The sequence below is a fragment of the Candoia aspera genome, chromosome 1 (genome assembly GCF_035149785.1).
Source record: "Candoia aspera isolate rCanAsp1 chromosome 1, rCanAsp1.hap2, whole genome shotgun sequence".
In the NCBI taxonomy this organism is placed as follows: domain Eukaryota; kingdom Metazoa; phylum Chordata; class Lepidosauria; order Squamata; family Boidae; genus Candoia; species Candoia aspera.
In genome coordinates this window covers 268,558,681-268,577,398 of record NC_086153.1, presented here as the reverse complement: position 1 = coordinate 268,577,398, position 18,718 = coordinate 268,558,681, and the positions used below count along the sequence as shown (strand labels likewise).

The 18,718-nt window shown below is 40.7% G+C and overlaps 1 protein-coding gene across 1 annotated transcript; it reads right to left on the bottom strand.

Annotated features, from left to right (window-relative positions):
* Nucleotides 1-16,059: 16,059 nt before the first annotated feature.
* C1H11orf96 (chromosome 1 C11orf96 homolog) lies at nt 16,060-17,391 on the bottom strand. Its single transcript, XM_063289635.1, has one exon. The coding sequence runs from the start codon at nt 17,106-17,108 to the stop codon at nt 16,728-16,730; it is 381 nt and encodes a 126-aa protein (XP_063145705.1). The 5' UTR covers nt 17,109-17,391; the 3' UTR covers nt 16,060-16,727.
* Nucleotides 17,392-18,718: the final 1,327 nt, after the last annotated feature.

Below are 18,718 nucleotides of genomic sequence, written 5' to 3'. Positions count from 1 at the left end.
GCAGAGCGGGCATGTTATGGACCCCATCTGTAAAAGAATTCCACCTGGCGGGGTCCAGGAAGCGGGCCTTCTCTGCAGTAGCCCCCACCCTCTGGAACAGCTTTCCCCTGGAGGTGAGACAAGCCCCCTCACTCCTGGACTTTCAAAGAAAACTAAAAACTTGGTTTTGCCAGTATGCCTGGAGCAGGAAGGGGGATGGCTAGTCCCCTAGAATGGCCCTTTATACTCATAGATTGATACAGAATCTTTAGCCATCTGGATTTTACCACATTTTATATTTTTATTGTCTATTTATATTTATGGTATTTATAATTGTATTGAATTTTATATTTTGCTTTTATTGTAAACTGCCCAGAGTCCCTCCTTTTGGGGGGAGATGGGCGGTGATAAAATCTGATAAATAAATAAAATAAATAAAAACTCAAAAGACTTGATAGAAAAGACCACTGGGGCAAGAGCCTAACTACATTTGTAAGGGATCATATCATCATCAACTAGATCAGAAATTGATAGGAGCACAACCTCTTCTTAATGCTAATTTTGTAAGACACTGTTGAGTATGGCTAGAGAAAAGAAGGGTCATACTGATAGATGGTGAGACCCTCCTAATCAACCCAACTCTAACCCTTAGATCCCACCTCTCTACTGCCTTGGTGTAGATTCTGGTTATGAGTTATGTAGTACTTCCTACTGCCACTATCACCTTTCTGGAGGAAGGAAATTCCTTCCTCTGGTTCCTAACCCTTAACATTGACTTCTGAGAGTGATGGGCCTCTCACAGCTTGACTTGCCAATATACAGGGGCAGGAGGGATGATGACAATAGTGATAATGGAAAACAAAATCCAGCATCTGGGTTCTTGAGGTTTAAATTAGAGTTGCATGTTGACTTCAACAGAGAGCACATGATCCCACCCTTCTTAGCTGCCTTTCAATAGCAAAACACACATGCAACATAGACATTGTAAAGAGCATCATCCTGCTTGCCTAAATGTGAAATTTCTCCTAATAGACACAGAAAGTGGAGGTGGGTATAATAAGCTTTTAGGAATAAGGGAAGCTATCGTAACACAGATCAGCCCAGAACTGAATTCACACACCAGGCTATGACATAGTCATATTTTAACCATAGCTTGTTGAAGAAGCCATAGTGTCTCTGTTCATATAATACTATAATATAAGAAGCCATAAACTGTGGTGCACAAACCACAATGGGTAAGTTTAAATGTTGGCTAGGTTGAAGTCAAACAAGTCACTTAATGGGTTTAGCGCAATTATGAATTCAGTTTCTGCCCATTCTGATGGTAAGTAGCAATTTAGGGTCTAAATCAGAGATGGGTATTTCCAATTTTTCATGGTTCTTTAACGGAAGTTCCAAGGATTATTCCTTGAATCTTTGCACAAAAATCATTTGCTATATTGCTATTTTCCAATGGTTATTTGAATATTTAATATAGGAAAATGCAACTTTCCTTGTAATTACAATATGTAAGATTGGACTGGAACAGCCAGTTTGGTGTGGTGATTAAGGCACCAGGCTAGAAACTGGAAGACCGTGAGTTCTACTCCTGCCTTAGGCACAAAGCCAGCTGGGTGACCTTGGGCCAGTCAATCTCTCCCAGCCCTAGGAAGGAGGCAGTGGCAAACCACTTATAAAAAACACCCAGAAAACTTCAGGGACTAGTCCAGGCAGTAACCAGGAGAAAAAAAATGACTTGAAGTTGCGTGCGCACGCGCGCGCACACACACACACACAAAGATTGGGCTGTGGATCCCCTAAGAAAATAGAAGGACACCCTGGACACACTTACAGGTACTGCCTCCTATGTTATCATGAAATGTATGTCAAACAATTCACAAAATAAAATTCTGGTAAGCTTTGGTTCAAATTCACTTCATGGAGAAGGTTATGTTTTGTTTATTACATTAAGGAGATTCCAGTTCACTGACCCTCTGAAGACTTTAAAAATTATAGCAACATCAAGGCAGAGAAACCCTGTAAATACAAGCTAAGAACAGTTCAGTGGAGAGATGGATGGCATGTTTCCATTCCCTAAAAGGAAAGTGGATAAACAAAAAAGGATATAGAGCTTTTGAAAGAAAATCTGGTGCAAAAGGGGCATTCCTCATGTTTTTACCAGAATCAAAGCTGCTAGCAAAAGAACATATCTTCCCCAACTTTAGAAGCAAGAAATAGTTTATTTCTCTAAGACTTTTATGAGTTAAAAGGCAAGGTTTCCAATTTACTGCATGGCAGGTTTATTAGTCAAGAGTGTCTGTATTACAGGGTACACTTCTGTATGAATAGAATCAGTTTATAAAACAAGATCCTCCAGTTTTCTTATTGATAGGGAACAATGGATGAAGCCTAACTACATACTTCCAGCAGCAATGGATAGAAAGTAAATGCTTTGCTCTTGATTGATTACAGTATGTGCCATTAGGCTGGTGTCAACTTTTAGAGAACAGATAAGCAAAATTCACAAAATCAGTACATTTGTACATAGCTGAACATACTAGTTAAAGGATGTACTGCAGGTTAATTAAGTAAATAATTCAACATTGATTTTTAATGAAGCAAAATAAAAAAGCACTAAGCTACAAATATACATACATACATACAAACATACAAACATACATATATGGAGAGAGAGAATGTGTGTGTGTGTTAGTGGAGTCAAAAGTTGTGCTTGCAAAACAGATTAAATCATAAATCAGGACTAATAAACCAAAGTGGCTGTGTTCACACAACACACTAAGATCAACCATGTTATAGCTTAATATGATGGCCTGGTTCACACACCATGCTAAGACATAATGCCACTCCTTTGGTTTAGTTTATATTGGTATGTAAACAATGGCTTATGGTTTAGTATGTTCTATAAACAGTCATTTTAGTTGTAACTCTTGTTACATTGATTGAATTCACATGCTACACTAACCTATACATTATTTTAATCAAGATTTGTTCAATAAACTCCAGAGGCTGGGTTCATACAATATACAGTACTATTCATGATGTGAGAACCCAGTTAGTTTGCTCTGGCATTGCAGTGAACCACAATTTGTTAATCATGGATTATTTTTAATATAGTTGGCTAGATTCACACATTGTGCTAAGCCATAGTTTGCAAACCATTCTGCTTGGACTCGCACAATACTAGGGCTACCTTATCTGCACTGCACAAATCCAGGCAGTTAATAGATGGCAGCAAAGAGATGTAGAAATCTCTCCTTGTCTCCATCTAGTGGCCATCTCAGGCCAGTTATGGGATCTCTATACAACCCCTAAGCCAAAACTAAATTAACCACATTCCTGTATAGCTTGGCACAACATATGAACCAGCTAGTATCTGAAAACTATAACTGGGATGTTTTCAATAACTTTTCAATATTCAGAAAAAAATATAGCATTAAAAGGATCAATTCGAGATTCATATGTCCAAAAGTTCCAAGCTGGCAACCAGGGGTGTTGGGGGTATATGTAAAAAATGACAAGAGGGGTAAGCATGACCATATGATTGAAGCCCTGCCCCTTTTTAATGTGCAACATACATGTCACACAGATATGAAAAAGGGGTAAGGCTTCAGTTGTACACTCACAAGTGCCATGTTGACTTTTTTGATCCTTCCCAACAGATGCCCGTTTACCAATCTCTAGAGATGATGCAGTGATTCATACATGAGAGTAGAAATGAATACCTATATGCTGCTAAGAGATCCTGAGTTGCACTAATACCCACATGCTCAAGATCTTCCATGTTTGGTAGTGGAACAGGACACTTGCCCATCCTAATCCTGCGATAAATATCTGCTTCCCACTGCCTGGTACAAAGCACATGATTCAGAAATCTTACTGTGTTGGTTTGGTGAGTGCTTAGATGGAAAACCACATGACAGAAGCCTTGAATTCTGTTTAATCAGTATATTTAAAGAATATTTGGATCATCTTACCAGACTGCATATATGCAAGGGTTGCCCTTGTAGATCTAACTTTTGAACCATAGCACAGTAAATCCCTGTGTTACACAAGATAAATGCTGCCACCTTCTCAAATAGGCAGCAATATGCTATTGGCAATTCAGTATGGAAGTTAGCAGTCATAATCTTTTTCTTGACAGTGAAAGAAACGTAGGCTGATTCTAATTATTTGAGATGTTTACTTACTGCATTGCATAAACTATATCACAGGTTTACAGATTTAATATGTAATGATAAACAACACTTAGTAAAGATGGAATCTCTCTGCTCACAAAACAGAAAAAAGCAACAAAATAATAATAAAACACGGGATAGAATCATCACTTTAAATAATCACTTTAAAGGCCTGCTGGAATAGAGCACACTGTTTATGCTTCCTTGCAGAAAGTCAACAGGAGAGATTACTGTATACACATATCCTTAGAACTGAGTTACATTATGTAACGATAGAACGTCTTCTTCATCTTCTTCCTATCGTTTTCCCATTATCACAGGGTCTGCTTTTCAGATCCTGAAATGCCACTTTGCCCCACCATCCGCATCCTCAGGGCTCAGACTCTCAATTTGCATGTCCTTATTGATGGTGTCTTGCCATCTCTGTTTTAGTCACCCACATGGCCACCAGCCATCGATTTTAAGATGGTAAACTATTTTGGCGACAGTGGAAGATTCCGCTCTAAGGACACGTCCGTACCAACAAAGCCGGCTTTCTCTCATCTTCTCTGTAATTAATGACATGCCTGGTTGTTGTCAGATGGCATCGTTTGTGACGTGATTGAGCAGGGAGATGCCCGATATCCAATGAAGCATACACATTTCCATAACATGGAGCTGGCTCTCTATACCTTTTGTTGCTGCCCAACACTCAGTTCCATACAGTGCCACAAGGAGAACGATCGTCTTATAGATCTTAGATATGAGATGGGTTGGTATTTGTTTGTCTGCAAAGAAAAAATTCTGCGGTGGCCAGGAAAAATGGGTAATACAGTAAAATGGGACATACACTGCAACCTCATCTTCTTCCAGAGTGCCAGAGAAGAGGAAGACTGGATTTGTTCAACAAGCCAGACTAAAAAGTAGTTGGCTAGCTGGTAGCTCAGTATTATGCCAACCCAACCACTGTGGCTAGTTTATACTCCGGTGTGTTATGTGAATTCAGGCTGTTGGAATCATTCAGTGAACCGTGTTCTTTTCATCATACTTTATCATATTTATCATGGAAGGTTTGCTTAACTGCAATTTGTTGAAGAAGCCATAGTTCAAAATAGCCCCATTTTCTGTGCAGCAAAGTGCTGTTAAAGGTACAAGATTGGATGTGCTTTTTTCTTGACCAAATCCGTCTCCTTCCTGCAAAGGATGGTTGCTTCTGAGAAATAGCAATGCCATCACTAGGCAGAGGAGGAGGAAGAGACTACAGAATAGGGGCAACATGGCAGGAGGTCGTATTGGTGTGGCAGTGTCTCTACCACCCTCACTCATTGTTATCTAGCCCAGTGCTCTGGGTTTGTGCAATTCACTAAACCAAGTAACTAAACTAACCATACAGGCCAGTCACAGAATGCACCTCATTTTTATTTGCAAGAGAAGAAAGGCAGGTAGAAACCTAAAAGAGGAATAAACGCACACAGAGTACACTAAATTGTAGTTGTTTACTTTTAAACCTGCTTATAAAATAGGGGACTACTAGGGTACAACCAGAAGGTTCCCTAGAGGCGAAGATAACTAGGCTCAGACTCTCATACTTCGGGCACATCGTCAGGAAAGACCAATCGCTTGAAAAGGACGTCATGTTTGGCGAAGTTGAGGGCCAGAGGAAAAGAGGAAGACCTTCAGTGCGATGGATTGATACAGTTACAGCAACAATGGATGCAAACACTGGAACAGCCAGGCATATGGCGCAAGACTGAACAGCATTTCGTTCTGTTATACATAGGGTCGCCATGAGCCATAAATGACTCAACAGTAACTAACAGCAACAAGGGTACTACTAAGACTGGGCTTGCATGATATAAATATACTATATCTAATCTATAGACTAGATTAAAGTGTGACTCAGTGTATGTGGTGCCAAGCAGGCAATATGTGGTTAGTTTAGGGTTCAGCACATTGTACGAGTCTAGGCAATTTGGTTAATGGGATAAACCATGGTTCTGATTTTGTATGTTGTCTGAATGCAGCTAAAGAGTTAATATATAATAATAATATACTCTACAAGAAGTAAGGAAGGTTAAATTCAATTCCACGTTTAAATATATATCACTCACTATATATAATTTATAATTTTATTCAGATACTGAGTATTTAAAAGATCCCATTGATCTTTTGTGTTTTTTTAATTCTCTGGCATCTCTTATCCAGCAATTCCATTCACCAAGAATGCTGAATTCCAGCAGCTTCTCTGAATTCAGGCCAGTTTATAGCCTCGGTTCCTTCAGATTACAGTGGTTTTAATACAGCATTATCTGCTGATTTATGTGTTTATTTTCTGACAGAAGGCCTCTTGGTTCTCTGTTATCCATAACGATCAAACTGTAGCCTACAGCGCTTACCCCAGATAGGTTACAGAAGGTTTACCAAAATTCTACAACTCTTTAACATTTTGATTTCCAACATTTGGTTATAAAAGGATTATAGTCCTTTCTTCTCACAATGCATTGAAACAGGAAAAGGAGTTTGTCTTGCTATCACAACTCCTTACATTGGTTGGCTTCATAAAATACACACAATGAGGTCAATTAAAAACCAGTATGTGCCTTTGAACAACATATTATGCTAGGTTAGTTTTAATTTTGTTTAGGTGGATGTGGGGTTTTTTTGGTGACTCAATATGTCCTGGGAATCCAGCTCTTTTAGTTGTTTTATGAGTCAATGTAATTTGTGGACCCAGAAAATAAGTTAAGTTGGTAATTAAATTATGTGTACTCTATTGTACAAATCCAGCACCAATGCGTTAGAGATAATTTGATCACCATTTACTGCCTGTGTTCTGAATATTAAGCTGCTGTTAAAAGTATAAGAGTTTATCAAGCCATTTCCTCCCTACCCCTCATCTCTTTCCTATTCTGCTCTTCTAGCATTCTTATGATGATCACTGTTAAAAGTGGTTTCTCTACCTTTTTCTGGTATAGAAAATATCTTGATAAGCAAACCTTATTCAAACATTGCAAAAAAACCATGCATTAATTATTGGTTACACCACAATTAGCTGGATTTGCACTCACACAAAACCTAAAATCATGGCAAAAAACTAAGCAAATCACAAAATGGCTTCACCTGCTACATGATCTTGGTGACGTTTATCTAAATGTAGTGGCTCTTCATTCCAGGATGATTTCATCCCATGCAAGTGTGCCCAAATTATTTCCTCCACTTGATAATTTTGACTCACACATCAGGCCTCTGGAGTTCAAGTTGGTAAAGTTGCCCTCCAATTATCCCTGATAAGAGTAACAAGGCTATTTAAAATAAAGCAGCAGAACCACCTAGCCAATTGTTTACCTTTTAAGGATTTAAGGAATGGTGCTTTCTTATTTTGCATGCTTTAAGAGTTTCAGCTGAGAAATGGTGGTGGTTTCTGCATAACCCTGTGGCTCTGCCTTTCCAAGTCTGGCAGCCTCTAGAAGTGTTGGGAGACTGCTGAAAATCTCATGATTGCTAAGCAGCATAAGATGATGACAAATGCTTAGAACTTCATGAAATGTTCAGCAGTATAACTGGAAGGGCCCAAGATCAACAGTGATAAACATATGCCATGTTTGAGTTGGTTTCCTTCATTGACCCCACAGACTCATCTCTGTTTTATTCTCCCATCTGTTTTCATTCTCACTGAAGTATGAACAAGGCTTAACATCATTGGAAAAAAACACCCTCTTCAGCCAAATCTCAACAAATAACTTCAGCCTCTTCCATGCACATTTCTTTTGTTGTTGAGATGGGGGAGCAGAAGACAGTCTCTGTTGAGGGAAAGCCATAAATTACTAAGGAAAATCTTACTTTCCTTGCATTCATCATCCAGCTTAATTTATTTGGGCTTGCAGAGGAGAAGGAAAAGGCAAATAAATCACTGTGTTTTTAAATATGTACAAATTATGGTAATAAGCAGCAGAAAAATATTAAACTTCTCTCTATGTCTCCTGATTCATTCTATCATTCAGCTGTAAAAGTTTGTCTAGATTATCTGTGTGTGCATCTTCTGCATTTTGAAGGATACTCCTATGAAAGCAATAGATACAAAAAGGAGGGTAGGTGGCCTGTTCCATTTCCTTTAAAAACAGTTGGGTAACCAGCATGTGAACTCAGAAAAGCTGGCCCAATCAAGAGACTAAAAATTTCCTTATCAGTTCTTTCTCAGCAATAGATCCAACTTAATGATCATGGAAAATAATGGAACCGGATCATAGGTGTCATGAGTACTGATGGTGAGCAGGAGGGGGCCTCTATCCAGGGAGGAAAATGCATGCATAGTACTGAGGAGTTAAGCAGCCATTCAAAGAGACACAGATCAGACCCGCCTTAACTTTGGGGTTTATCTGTCTGGGTTTTTCCCACGCTTCTTCAGTTTGTTAGGATTTTCTGTCTATGTAGCAGTAATAAAACACTAGAGACCTATTCCTTGTCTCAGCGTGGTTCCTGGCTGTTAGGACAATAGGTGATATCACAGGCACTATTTACTAGATGTCCAGAATGAAGACTCTGTTGAGTTGACTCCTGGTGATTTCACTGGTACATCCATGTAGGTTTTTGGCAGCAGCATAGAAGTGGTATGTCGCTGCTTTTTCTTCTGGAATATTTTTTCCAATATCCCTATCTAGCTTAGAGTCCTGGGCAGCCCTAGTGGTCTCCCACACTACTACCAACCAGGAAAGACTAATCATGATTAGCTTTGGGGGGGAATCAATCAAAGTTACCATACCATATCTGATTTGCAAAAATATGGAGAACCAGTAGATGGCAGCAGTGTTTCTATATCTGGATTTCTACAGCTTATATATGCTACCTTTACCCACGTAGGGTAGGAATTGCAATCATCTGTAAACATCTAGTTAAGCAACACTTCAAATCACATTGGCCTAGCTAGCTAAGGAATTCCTTCAGCAATAATATATAGAATATTTTAAGTATCAGGAAATAGCAATAGCCTTGAAACAGAAGATATTAGCCATTTCCAGAATGGATTTATTGTAAATAATAGCTTCTTATAGTGTTATCCAGCCATCACTGTGATTATATATTACTAATGAAGACCAGCTTTATATCACCATAGCAATGGTTAGATGATGTTCTAAGATGCTATAATCATAACTGTGGAAATGGAAATTTGTAAGCAAATAATAAGCAACATGTTGATCAGGCCAAAGGCCAACAGGCACTGTTGTGCTCTCAGAATTAAAAACCAGCTGCCCTAGAGAAGCCCCAAACAGAAATTACTATAGCAGGGCTTCCAGATTTGGGTTTCTTAGCAAGTTCTACCTTTGGCTGCTGACACCATCATGACTTGTTGCCATTCTAACATTCTAATGTTGATAGTTATTCTGTGTTCTTTTCCTAACGATTCCCAATATGGTATTTGCATCCTGTTGTTTTTTTTTACAGCTGCCCATTGGATTGACACATTCATCACATCATCCACCATAAATCCAGAACTCTTTCTTAATCTGCTTACTGACATTTCAGGCCCAACAAATGTAAGATTCCTTACCCCAAAGTGTATCACTTTATGTTGTTTATTCATTTAGTCGCTTCCGACTCTTCGTGACTTCATGGACCAGCCCACGCCAGAGCTTCCTGTCGGTCGTCAACACCCCCAGCTCCCCCAGGGACGAGTCTGTCACCTCTAGAATATCATCCATTCACCTTGCCCTTGGTCGGCCCCTCTTCCTTTTGCCCTCCACTCTCCCTAGCATCAGCATCTTCTCCAGGGTGTCCTGTCTTCTCATTATGTGGCCAAAGTATTTCAGTTTTGCCTTTAATATCATTCCCTCAAGTGAGCAGTCTGGCTTTATTTCCTGGAGGATGGACTGGTTTGATCTTCTTGCAGTCCAAGGCACTCTCCAAATTTTCCTCCAACACCATAGTTCCAAAGCATCTATCTTCCTTCTCTCAGCCTTCCTTATGGTCCAGCTCTCGCAGCCATATGTTACTACGGGGAACACCATTGCTTTAACTATGCGGACCTTTGTTGTCAGTATGATGTCTCTGCTCTTGACTACTTTATCGAGATTTGTCATTGCTCTTCTCCCAAGGATTAAGCGTCTTCTGATTTCCTGACTGCAGTCAGCATCTGCAGTAATCTTCGCACCTAGAAATACAAAGTCTTTCACTGCTTCTACATTTTCTCCCTCTATTTGCTAGTTATCAATCAAGCTGGTTGCCATAATCTTGGTTTTTTTGAGGTTTAGCTGCAAGCCAGCTCTTGCACTTTCTTCTTTCACCTTCATCATAAGGCTCCTCAGTTCCTCTTTGCTTTCAGCCATCAAAGTGGTATCATCTGCATATCTGAGATTGTTAATGTTTCTTCCAGCGATTTTAACTCCAGCCTTGGATTCCTCAAGCCCAGCATGTCGCATGATGTGTTCTGCATACAAGTTGAATAGGTAGGGTGAGAGTATACAGCCCTGCCACACTCCTTTCCCAATCTTAAACCAGTCCGTTGTTCCGTGGTCTGTTCTTACTGTTGCTACTTAGTCGTTATACAGATTCTTCAGGAGGCAGACAAGATGACTTGGTATCCCCATACCACTAAGAACTTGCCACAATTTGGTATGGTCCACACAGTCAAAGGCTTTAGAATAGTCAATAAAACAGAAATAGATGTTTTTCTGAAACTCCCTGGCTTTTTCCATTATCCAGCGGATATTGGCAATTTGGTCCCTAGTTCCTCTGCCTTTTCTAAACCCAGCTTGTACCTCTGGCAATTCTCGCTCCATGAATTGCTGAAGTCTACCTTGCAGGATCTTGAGCATTACCTTACTGGCATGTGAAATGAGTGCCACTGTTCGATAGTTTGAACATTCTTTAGTGTTTCCCTTTTTTGGTATGGGGATATAAGTTGATTTTTTCCAATCTGATGGCCATTCTTGTGTTTTCCAAATTTGCTGGCATATAGCATGCATTACCTTGACAGCATCATCGTGCAAGATTTTGAACAGTTCAGCTGGGATGCCGTCGTCTCCTGCCTTGTTATTAGCAATGCTTCTTAAGGCCCATTCAACCTCACTCTTCAGGATGTCTGGCTCTAGCTCACTGACCACACCGTCAAAGCTATCCCCGATATTGTTATCCTTCCTATACAGGTCTTCTGTATATTCTTGCCACCTTTTCTTGATCTCTTCTTCTTCTGTTAGGTCCTTGCCATCTTTGTTTTTGATCATACCCATTTTGGCCTGGAATTTACCTCAGATGTTTCTCATTTTCTGAAAGAGGTCTCTTGTCCTTCCTATTCTATTGTCTTCTTCCACTTCCGCACACTGCTTGTTTAAAAATAATTCCTTATTTTTTCTGGCTAACCTCTGGAATTTTGCATTTAATTGGGCATATCTCCCCCTATCACTGTTGCCTTTTGCTTTCCTTCTTTCTTGGGCTACTTCTAGTGTCTCAGCAGACACTAGAAGTTCCTCCCCAGTAGCATTTTGACCATCTTCCGACCTGGGGGTCTCATCTTCCGATGGTATACCGACATATCTCTGGTTGTACTGATCCATTTAGTTTTCACGGCAAGAATACTGGGGTGGGCTGCCATTACCTTCCCCAGGGATTGCATTTAGTCTGACCTCTCTGTCACGACCTTCCCGTCTTGGGTGGCCCTTCACGGTTTAGCTCATGGCATCATTGAGGTGCTCAAGCTCCAGCACCACAACAAGGTAACGATCCTTTGCTGAAGGTATCACTTTATACTTGCTTATATTAAACTGTATTGCCATTCTAATACCCATTCCTCAGTTTGGAGTTACTCTGCTGAACCAGTGTTGACTTTTCTTCAGTAAGGGTTGTTATCAATTTACTCTCTTTCCAGTTTACTAGAACCTAGTATGAAGGGCATATGAATTTTATTACTATTACTATTACTATTACTATTTTATGTATGTATGTATGTATGTATTTATCAGATTTGTCACCGCCCATCTCCTCTCACCAGAGGGACTCTGGGTGGTTACTATTACTATTACTACTATTACCTGACTTGCCTTTTCCTGGATTCCCCTTTGGGTACCTTTCTGAGAACTCACATTGATAGGACTTTGATACAGAGTCTGATCTTAAGTATAAATTGCAATGTTTTTTTAGAAGATCAAAGACTTCACATTTGAGTTCAAAGGTATGGGACCTCTATCCAGGCCCGCAAGATGGCTCCTGTTTGTTTTAATTGGTTATCAAATATTTACCATCCCCATTTTTCTCTCAGGAGAAAAAAAATTAAAAATCCAAACCACTTTAAATCCTGGATAGTATGTTAATGAATGCAGGTATAATGATGGAATAATTAGAATTTTTTTGAAAAATTAAAAAAAAATATTAGTAACAAAACCACAGCATTGAGAGAAGTAACATCAAATGATGTTTGTATAATCTTGCCTAGTTACCAACATAAAAACTGTACAAAAGTTGGGACAATGGGTTGGTTGAGAATGTGGCAGTTTCTACCTAAGTACAGGCCAAATTTCCTCCCTAACTTTGTATGGAATGTTCCATTAAATTCCTTCACCAAAACCAGATTATATCTTTCTGAATTGTTTTTCATACTGGCTATGCTGACAAATCAAATTAAGATTGGATTCATGCACACTTTTGATAAAGCAAACTACATTCTCCCCAGCCAACAGTTGTCCTTTTCATACCAAAGATTTCTCCCTATCGTCTAGAACCCTGTTGCAGCTCATTGTGGCAAAACTACCCTATTTTCACACATCAATTTCAGGTCTTTTCTGTTCTTCCCTTTGCTACACTTAAAACAAAAACAAAAACAAAAAACTGTTCTGGGATTTGACTCCAGAATGCTCACCACATAAGTCATCTGATCTACAGCAGCATACTCTCCATGTAAGGGCTCTGAATCTGAATCATTTAGTACAAATGGCTGCAAGACAGATGCCAAAGGGCATATGGCCACATACAGTATACTGTGTGTGGACTCTCTTCTTCTGACATTTGTGCTGAGTATGCAAGCACTGCAGGGACGCGGTGGCGCTGCGGGTTAAACCGCTGAGCTGTCGATCGGAAGGTCGGCGGTTCGAAACCGCGCGGCGGGGTGAGCTCCCGTTGCTCGTCCCAGCTTCTGCACACCAAGCAGTTCGAAAACATGCAAATGTGAGTAGATTAATTGGTACCGCTTCGGCGGGAAGGTAACGGCGTTCCGTGAGTCATGCTGGCCACATGACCCGGAAGTGTCTATGACAACGCCGGCTCTAAGGCTTAGAAACGGAGATGAGCACCGCCCCCTAGAGTCGGACACTGCAAGGAAACTAATATCACTTAAGTGGAATCAGTGATGTGTGAGGCTCATCCAGAACTTCATTGCACCACACTCCAGTTTACATCATGCCTGGACAGTGATCTAGTCATCTTGTGATCTGCTGTTGGGGAATTCCCCAATGGCCTAAAGTTTTCTGCTACTTTTTATATTTGACATTTCTGCCAAATCAGATCTCACCTGATTGGTAGCACAGATTTGTGATTTAATTGGCTCCTAGACTGACATCTTATTACTGAAACAGAGTGCTTTATATTACTGGAATCCTCTCTGAATAATATACCTTAATTCAGTAACAATACAATGTAGATGGTTTTAAACAATTAGATTAAAAATGGCTTCTTTTATCCACTCAACTGAACTCTTGGGAATGGAAGTGCCCAGAGAGAATACAGAAAATGAAGGCGACTGGATACAATTACATGCTTATTACTGAGCAACTTGTAGATTGCCATTTGCAAGTTACATTTTTAGATATTATTTCACATTTAAGAATCAGTAATTTCTAGCAATATTGTAAAATGGAGTTTGCTGGGACTTTCATGTCTGCATAAATCAGTTAAATTCCCTCTTTTAGGTTAAGTCTCAGTTGTAATTTTTAATTCATATGTGTTGTTGATAGTTAAACCAAGCATTGGAAATATGTAACCCTCCAGACGTAGAACTACCATTCCCAATATATTTCACCAGTGGCCACATTGTCTGCCCTATGGACAAAGGATTGACATGTCCTTGGAACTGTTCAACAGTGTTTCATCCACACAACTTTCTGTATGAAGTCCAAAATAGAATGACACATAGTATATTCTCCCAAAATGTAAACCAGCCTAGCTGCATTGTTTTTATTAGCAGGTCGATGTAGCCTTCTTTGGGGGAAAAATGCTTTATTAAAAAAAAAAAAAATTAGTGGGATAGGCTACATTATTTTAAGAGCTGAAATTGTCTATCATTCCTGACCAGATTTCCAAAATGAATGTATGGAACGTTGAAGCAAATGTAAATTCTGTTCCTGTATATGATGCCTATTGTGTTCCTATCAGCTCCCTTTTCTAATCAGTTCATGATGGCATTTCTAAGGATAATGATTATACAGAGATAATTCCCATCTCAACTTTTTAAAATGTTCCATTTATACTTTCAGATAGGTAAACCTGCGAAGCCACATTTTTTGAAGCATTAGGGTAGAAGTATTTCAAACCCATCTTGTATTGTGAATATAAGTGGTCATTACCCAGCTGCAGTTATATTGCTGTATATAAAGTTGTGGCTAAAAGAGCAATCTTGAATCTCCAAGTCAATAAAATAAACAAAAAACCTCTAGGGGTTTTGTACAGTGCAAATTATGGGGAAAGTCTGCTAAATATATAACTACTAAATAATTTAAAAGAACTTAAAGACATAAGACTGCTCCATTTCAGCTTGGATTAGTAGTTTCCAGTTTGGCATGGTCTCCTCTGTAAACTTTTTTTCTGAAGGTTTTTAATATTTAGCATGTGAAGTACTTTGCTGCCTCATTATCTTTTATCTTACATCAATGGAATTTTTAAATATTTCTCCCAATAGAAAAAATATTTGGCACAACTATAGTCTAAATACTGTTTTGGTAGTGCTCTTCAATGCCTAACAGTTTGTCCCTCTACACAGGGACGCTGGGGCAGAAGCATGGTATAGACACCCCAAATTTGCCGCATTTAGTGTTCTAGTCTTAGCGCATTCAGTTTTACGACATCATTTCTGAACCGACTGTATACTCTTCAGCACCTCTTGTTTTTAATACACAGCAAAAACTGCCCTGACATTAGAATTAATCAATCCCTGAAAATGGTCAGTCACACCCTTTGAAGAAGGAATTCCAATAGGCATCCCGGTTAGCAAAGGCCTGTCCAGAAATTTTCCCAACTGGAATACCTCTTACAATTAGATAATCAAATCTGGCAGAATAAAGTAGAATAATACTGTTGATAAAAATTAAGTCAAGGGATGTTTATGTGGCAGAGGACATAATACATAAGCAAAAAAAGCTTATTAATATTCTGATGCTTATCAGAAACTAGCAGCAGTACTTCTTCAAATCTGAACACGTTCCAAAATACTGTAGTTTAAAGTGAAAAGTAGAAAACTGTATAGTAGGGGGGAAAAAGAGAGGTGTAAGTATTTTGCTTTTAAAAAGATGCAAAGGTAATACCCTTCCTATAAAATATTAGACTTCTCATCCAAATTCTTGTGTGCCTTGCATAATAAACAGTATCACTACATCCACTCTGAAACTTGACAAACCATTTGATTGCCAGAAGGGGAAAAAAAATAAGCCAACCCTTAAGAGACTATTCTGAAAAAAGCAATTAAAATATCCAAAGGCTTTCACTATACAAAGAGTAAAGTGTTTAGATTTAGAAATACAATAGCTTAGAGTTGATGGAACAGGTAATCAACTGATCATTATGTTAACATAGAAACATTTGTTCTTAATATAATTTAATGTATATAGCAATTGTTTCTTTATGACAGAAGTCTACTGCACCCTGCCTCAGCTCCAGATCACTATTTCCATGCAATGCCTCCATAGGATTAAAAACCACCAAGCAGCACTGTCAACATAAACCAATCTAAGTGCATTGTGCAAATATATCAGCTTTATTTCTCTTTTGTGGAAATAATTACAGACATTCAGGTAGAAACATATTAAATTAATGCAGTCTAGAGTTTAAATGCAAAAATAAATATAAAGTCCAGCAGTTGATTACATTCATAAAACTTCATTTTCCCTCTCAATGTTTAGAAAAATGTGCAATTTTTAATATTTTCTTCATTTTGTAAAGAAACACAAAAACCAAACAGCCAAGATAGAAACATTCAAGCATTTTCCCCAAACAAAATATTGTCCTCACTTGCAGACGGCTCTCAGAATCTAGCACATTCATACTGGATCTTATTATCATAAAGAAAAGAAGGAAAATAATAAGGGTGGGGGAGAGAATGGAAATTCCATCCTGTCAAGTCCCTGCAAGGATTTGGATTTATGATACAAAACAGACTGGAGAGCCCAATGGCTGTTTATTGGAGGAGGGAAAGCCGAATAAACGTTATTTGTAACCAAGTCCTTTCAGGAACCGTTCCTTTTCTTCCCTTTAAGAGATCCCTCCACAGAGTTCCTCCGCCAACTTCATTACGAAGCACAGCGCCGGGGGTGCGGCGGGGCGGGTACAGTCCAGACGGCACATCCGCTTCGCCCCTCTGGCGGGTGAGGCGCGCCCGAGCCCAGCCAAGGCGCAGGTCCGTCTTCAGAGGGCAGAGTCGGAGTCGCTGGAGTCCAGGCTGTTCCTCAGGCGGCTGCAGCTGCTCAGCTTCTTCTCCTTCTGCAAGCTGAGGTTCTGGGTGCTGCGGCGGAGGCACTCAAGGGACTGCAGGAAAGACTTTTTGGCTTTCTCCTCCTCCATGGGGGAGACCCCTTCCTCCTCCACCTCTTGGATCTCGTCGAAGGTCACCGGCTGCGTCTTGAAGCGGGACTGGCGGGGTCTGCGCAGCTTGCCTTTGGCCAGCTTGGCGGGCCGGATCGGCTGAGGGAATTCCTCGGTAATGCACAAAAAGTGCGGCATAACCGCCTGGTAGCTCGAGCAGATGCCCATCAGCTCGGCGGGTTTGGCGGCGGCGGCGGCTGCCATCCTGTTTCCTTGAACTCCCCCTTCCGCGCAGGGTCGAGGCAAGAAACTCTCGGTCGCGCTTGGCACCTGCCGGCTATGGGTGCTGCCACTGCGGTGACTCTGGCTTCGCTCCGTGCCGCTTGAGTGTTCTCCCCGGGAAGGAGCGAAATTGCGCGGGAAAGCCGGCCGCCGAGGAGTCAGCCGCCTCTTGTTAACGTCTCCGCCGAAGGGGAGCCCAGCGCGCCCGAGGCTCGTTACGCCCCCACTGAGTTGCACCGGCTCCTTGCTTTAGAGCTCTGCGCTGCGTCCCAGCCCTTTTATACTCCTCGCCGGCCCACTCAGGAGCATGCTCAGATGACAAACAATGCCATTTAAAGGCGATGAGGCGGCTTTCCTTCCGCCCGAGGTCTCTACAGCTCTCTTAGAAAAAAAGAAAGCAACAATAATAAAGTAACAGGGACAGCCCCCGCGATCACCCACTGCAGAGCCGGAGGAAGAGGAGGGCGCGGGAAAAGACAGGAGGACGTGCTTCTGCATCATCCCCACTCGCGGGAGGGGTTTCCTAGCGAAGACTGGGAGAAAGCGGAGCGACACCCGCCTCGTAGGAGGCAGGGAGGGAAGGAAAGATTGGGCTGCTGTCTCCCGCAGCCAGAAACGCGGCTTCGGAGGCACTCGCGCCGAACTACAAGCGGCAGACCAGCCCGGAAGCTGCGCGGTGGGATTCCCAACTTTAAAGCTGATTTAAATAACTTTGAGGAAGCCGCAGGGACAGCAGTCAGCTTTTGGACCTAATAGCTGCGCTCGGCTGGACCCGCGATTTTAACCCTGGACCAGTTGGGAGGGGGATATCCCCCCTATCTCTAATTTATATCCCACCCCCTTCCACCGACGGATGTTACCTCTGATGACAAGCAAGACCATGTATTTAAGCATATAATATCCATGAAAGAGAAGGATAAACACCACATTGTTGTTTCCCAGGTCGCTGAGGAAGCAAAGCTTAAGCACTGTCGAAGGTAGGAAGGTGGTGTCAGTTTGTTTGGGCTCAGTCGTGTCACTCCATCTGGGTTTTGTTCTGCATCCACATATATGGTGCTTACAACTGCTTTATGATCATTGTGCAGAAGAATAGCAAGTTTCTTGGGAAAAGGGATTTAGGTAATTTGCTACAGTATCTGTAGCAGCCCACGATAGATGCATCACAGGAAAGCCAGATAAATTGATTAGTTAAAAACATTTCAACTGACTGAAAAGCACTCAGTTAAAAATAAACAAACATAAATAACCACATCTTGACTTTAATCCAGTTCCAGAAGTTCACATCCTGTGCATGATGTTTGTTTCCTATTTGTATTCCACAAACCTCAAGACCAAGAGCAACACTTGAAGTTGCTGTCCCTATTTGCATCTAAAGACTATACAACATGCCCTGGCAACATTTTTAGACCATGTCCCATGATGTTGTCTTCATCTTGTCCTTGGCCCGTGAGCAAGACAGGTGTACATTGCCATCAACTGTAACTGTGTTATAGTAGTATTTACCATTTTGCCCCATCACCGTCCAAAGGTAACCTCAAGGTATATATAAAATCCATTCTACTTTGACCATTTCCTCATTAGTGAAAATAGCT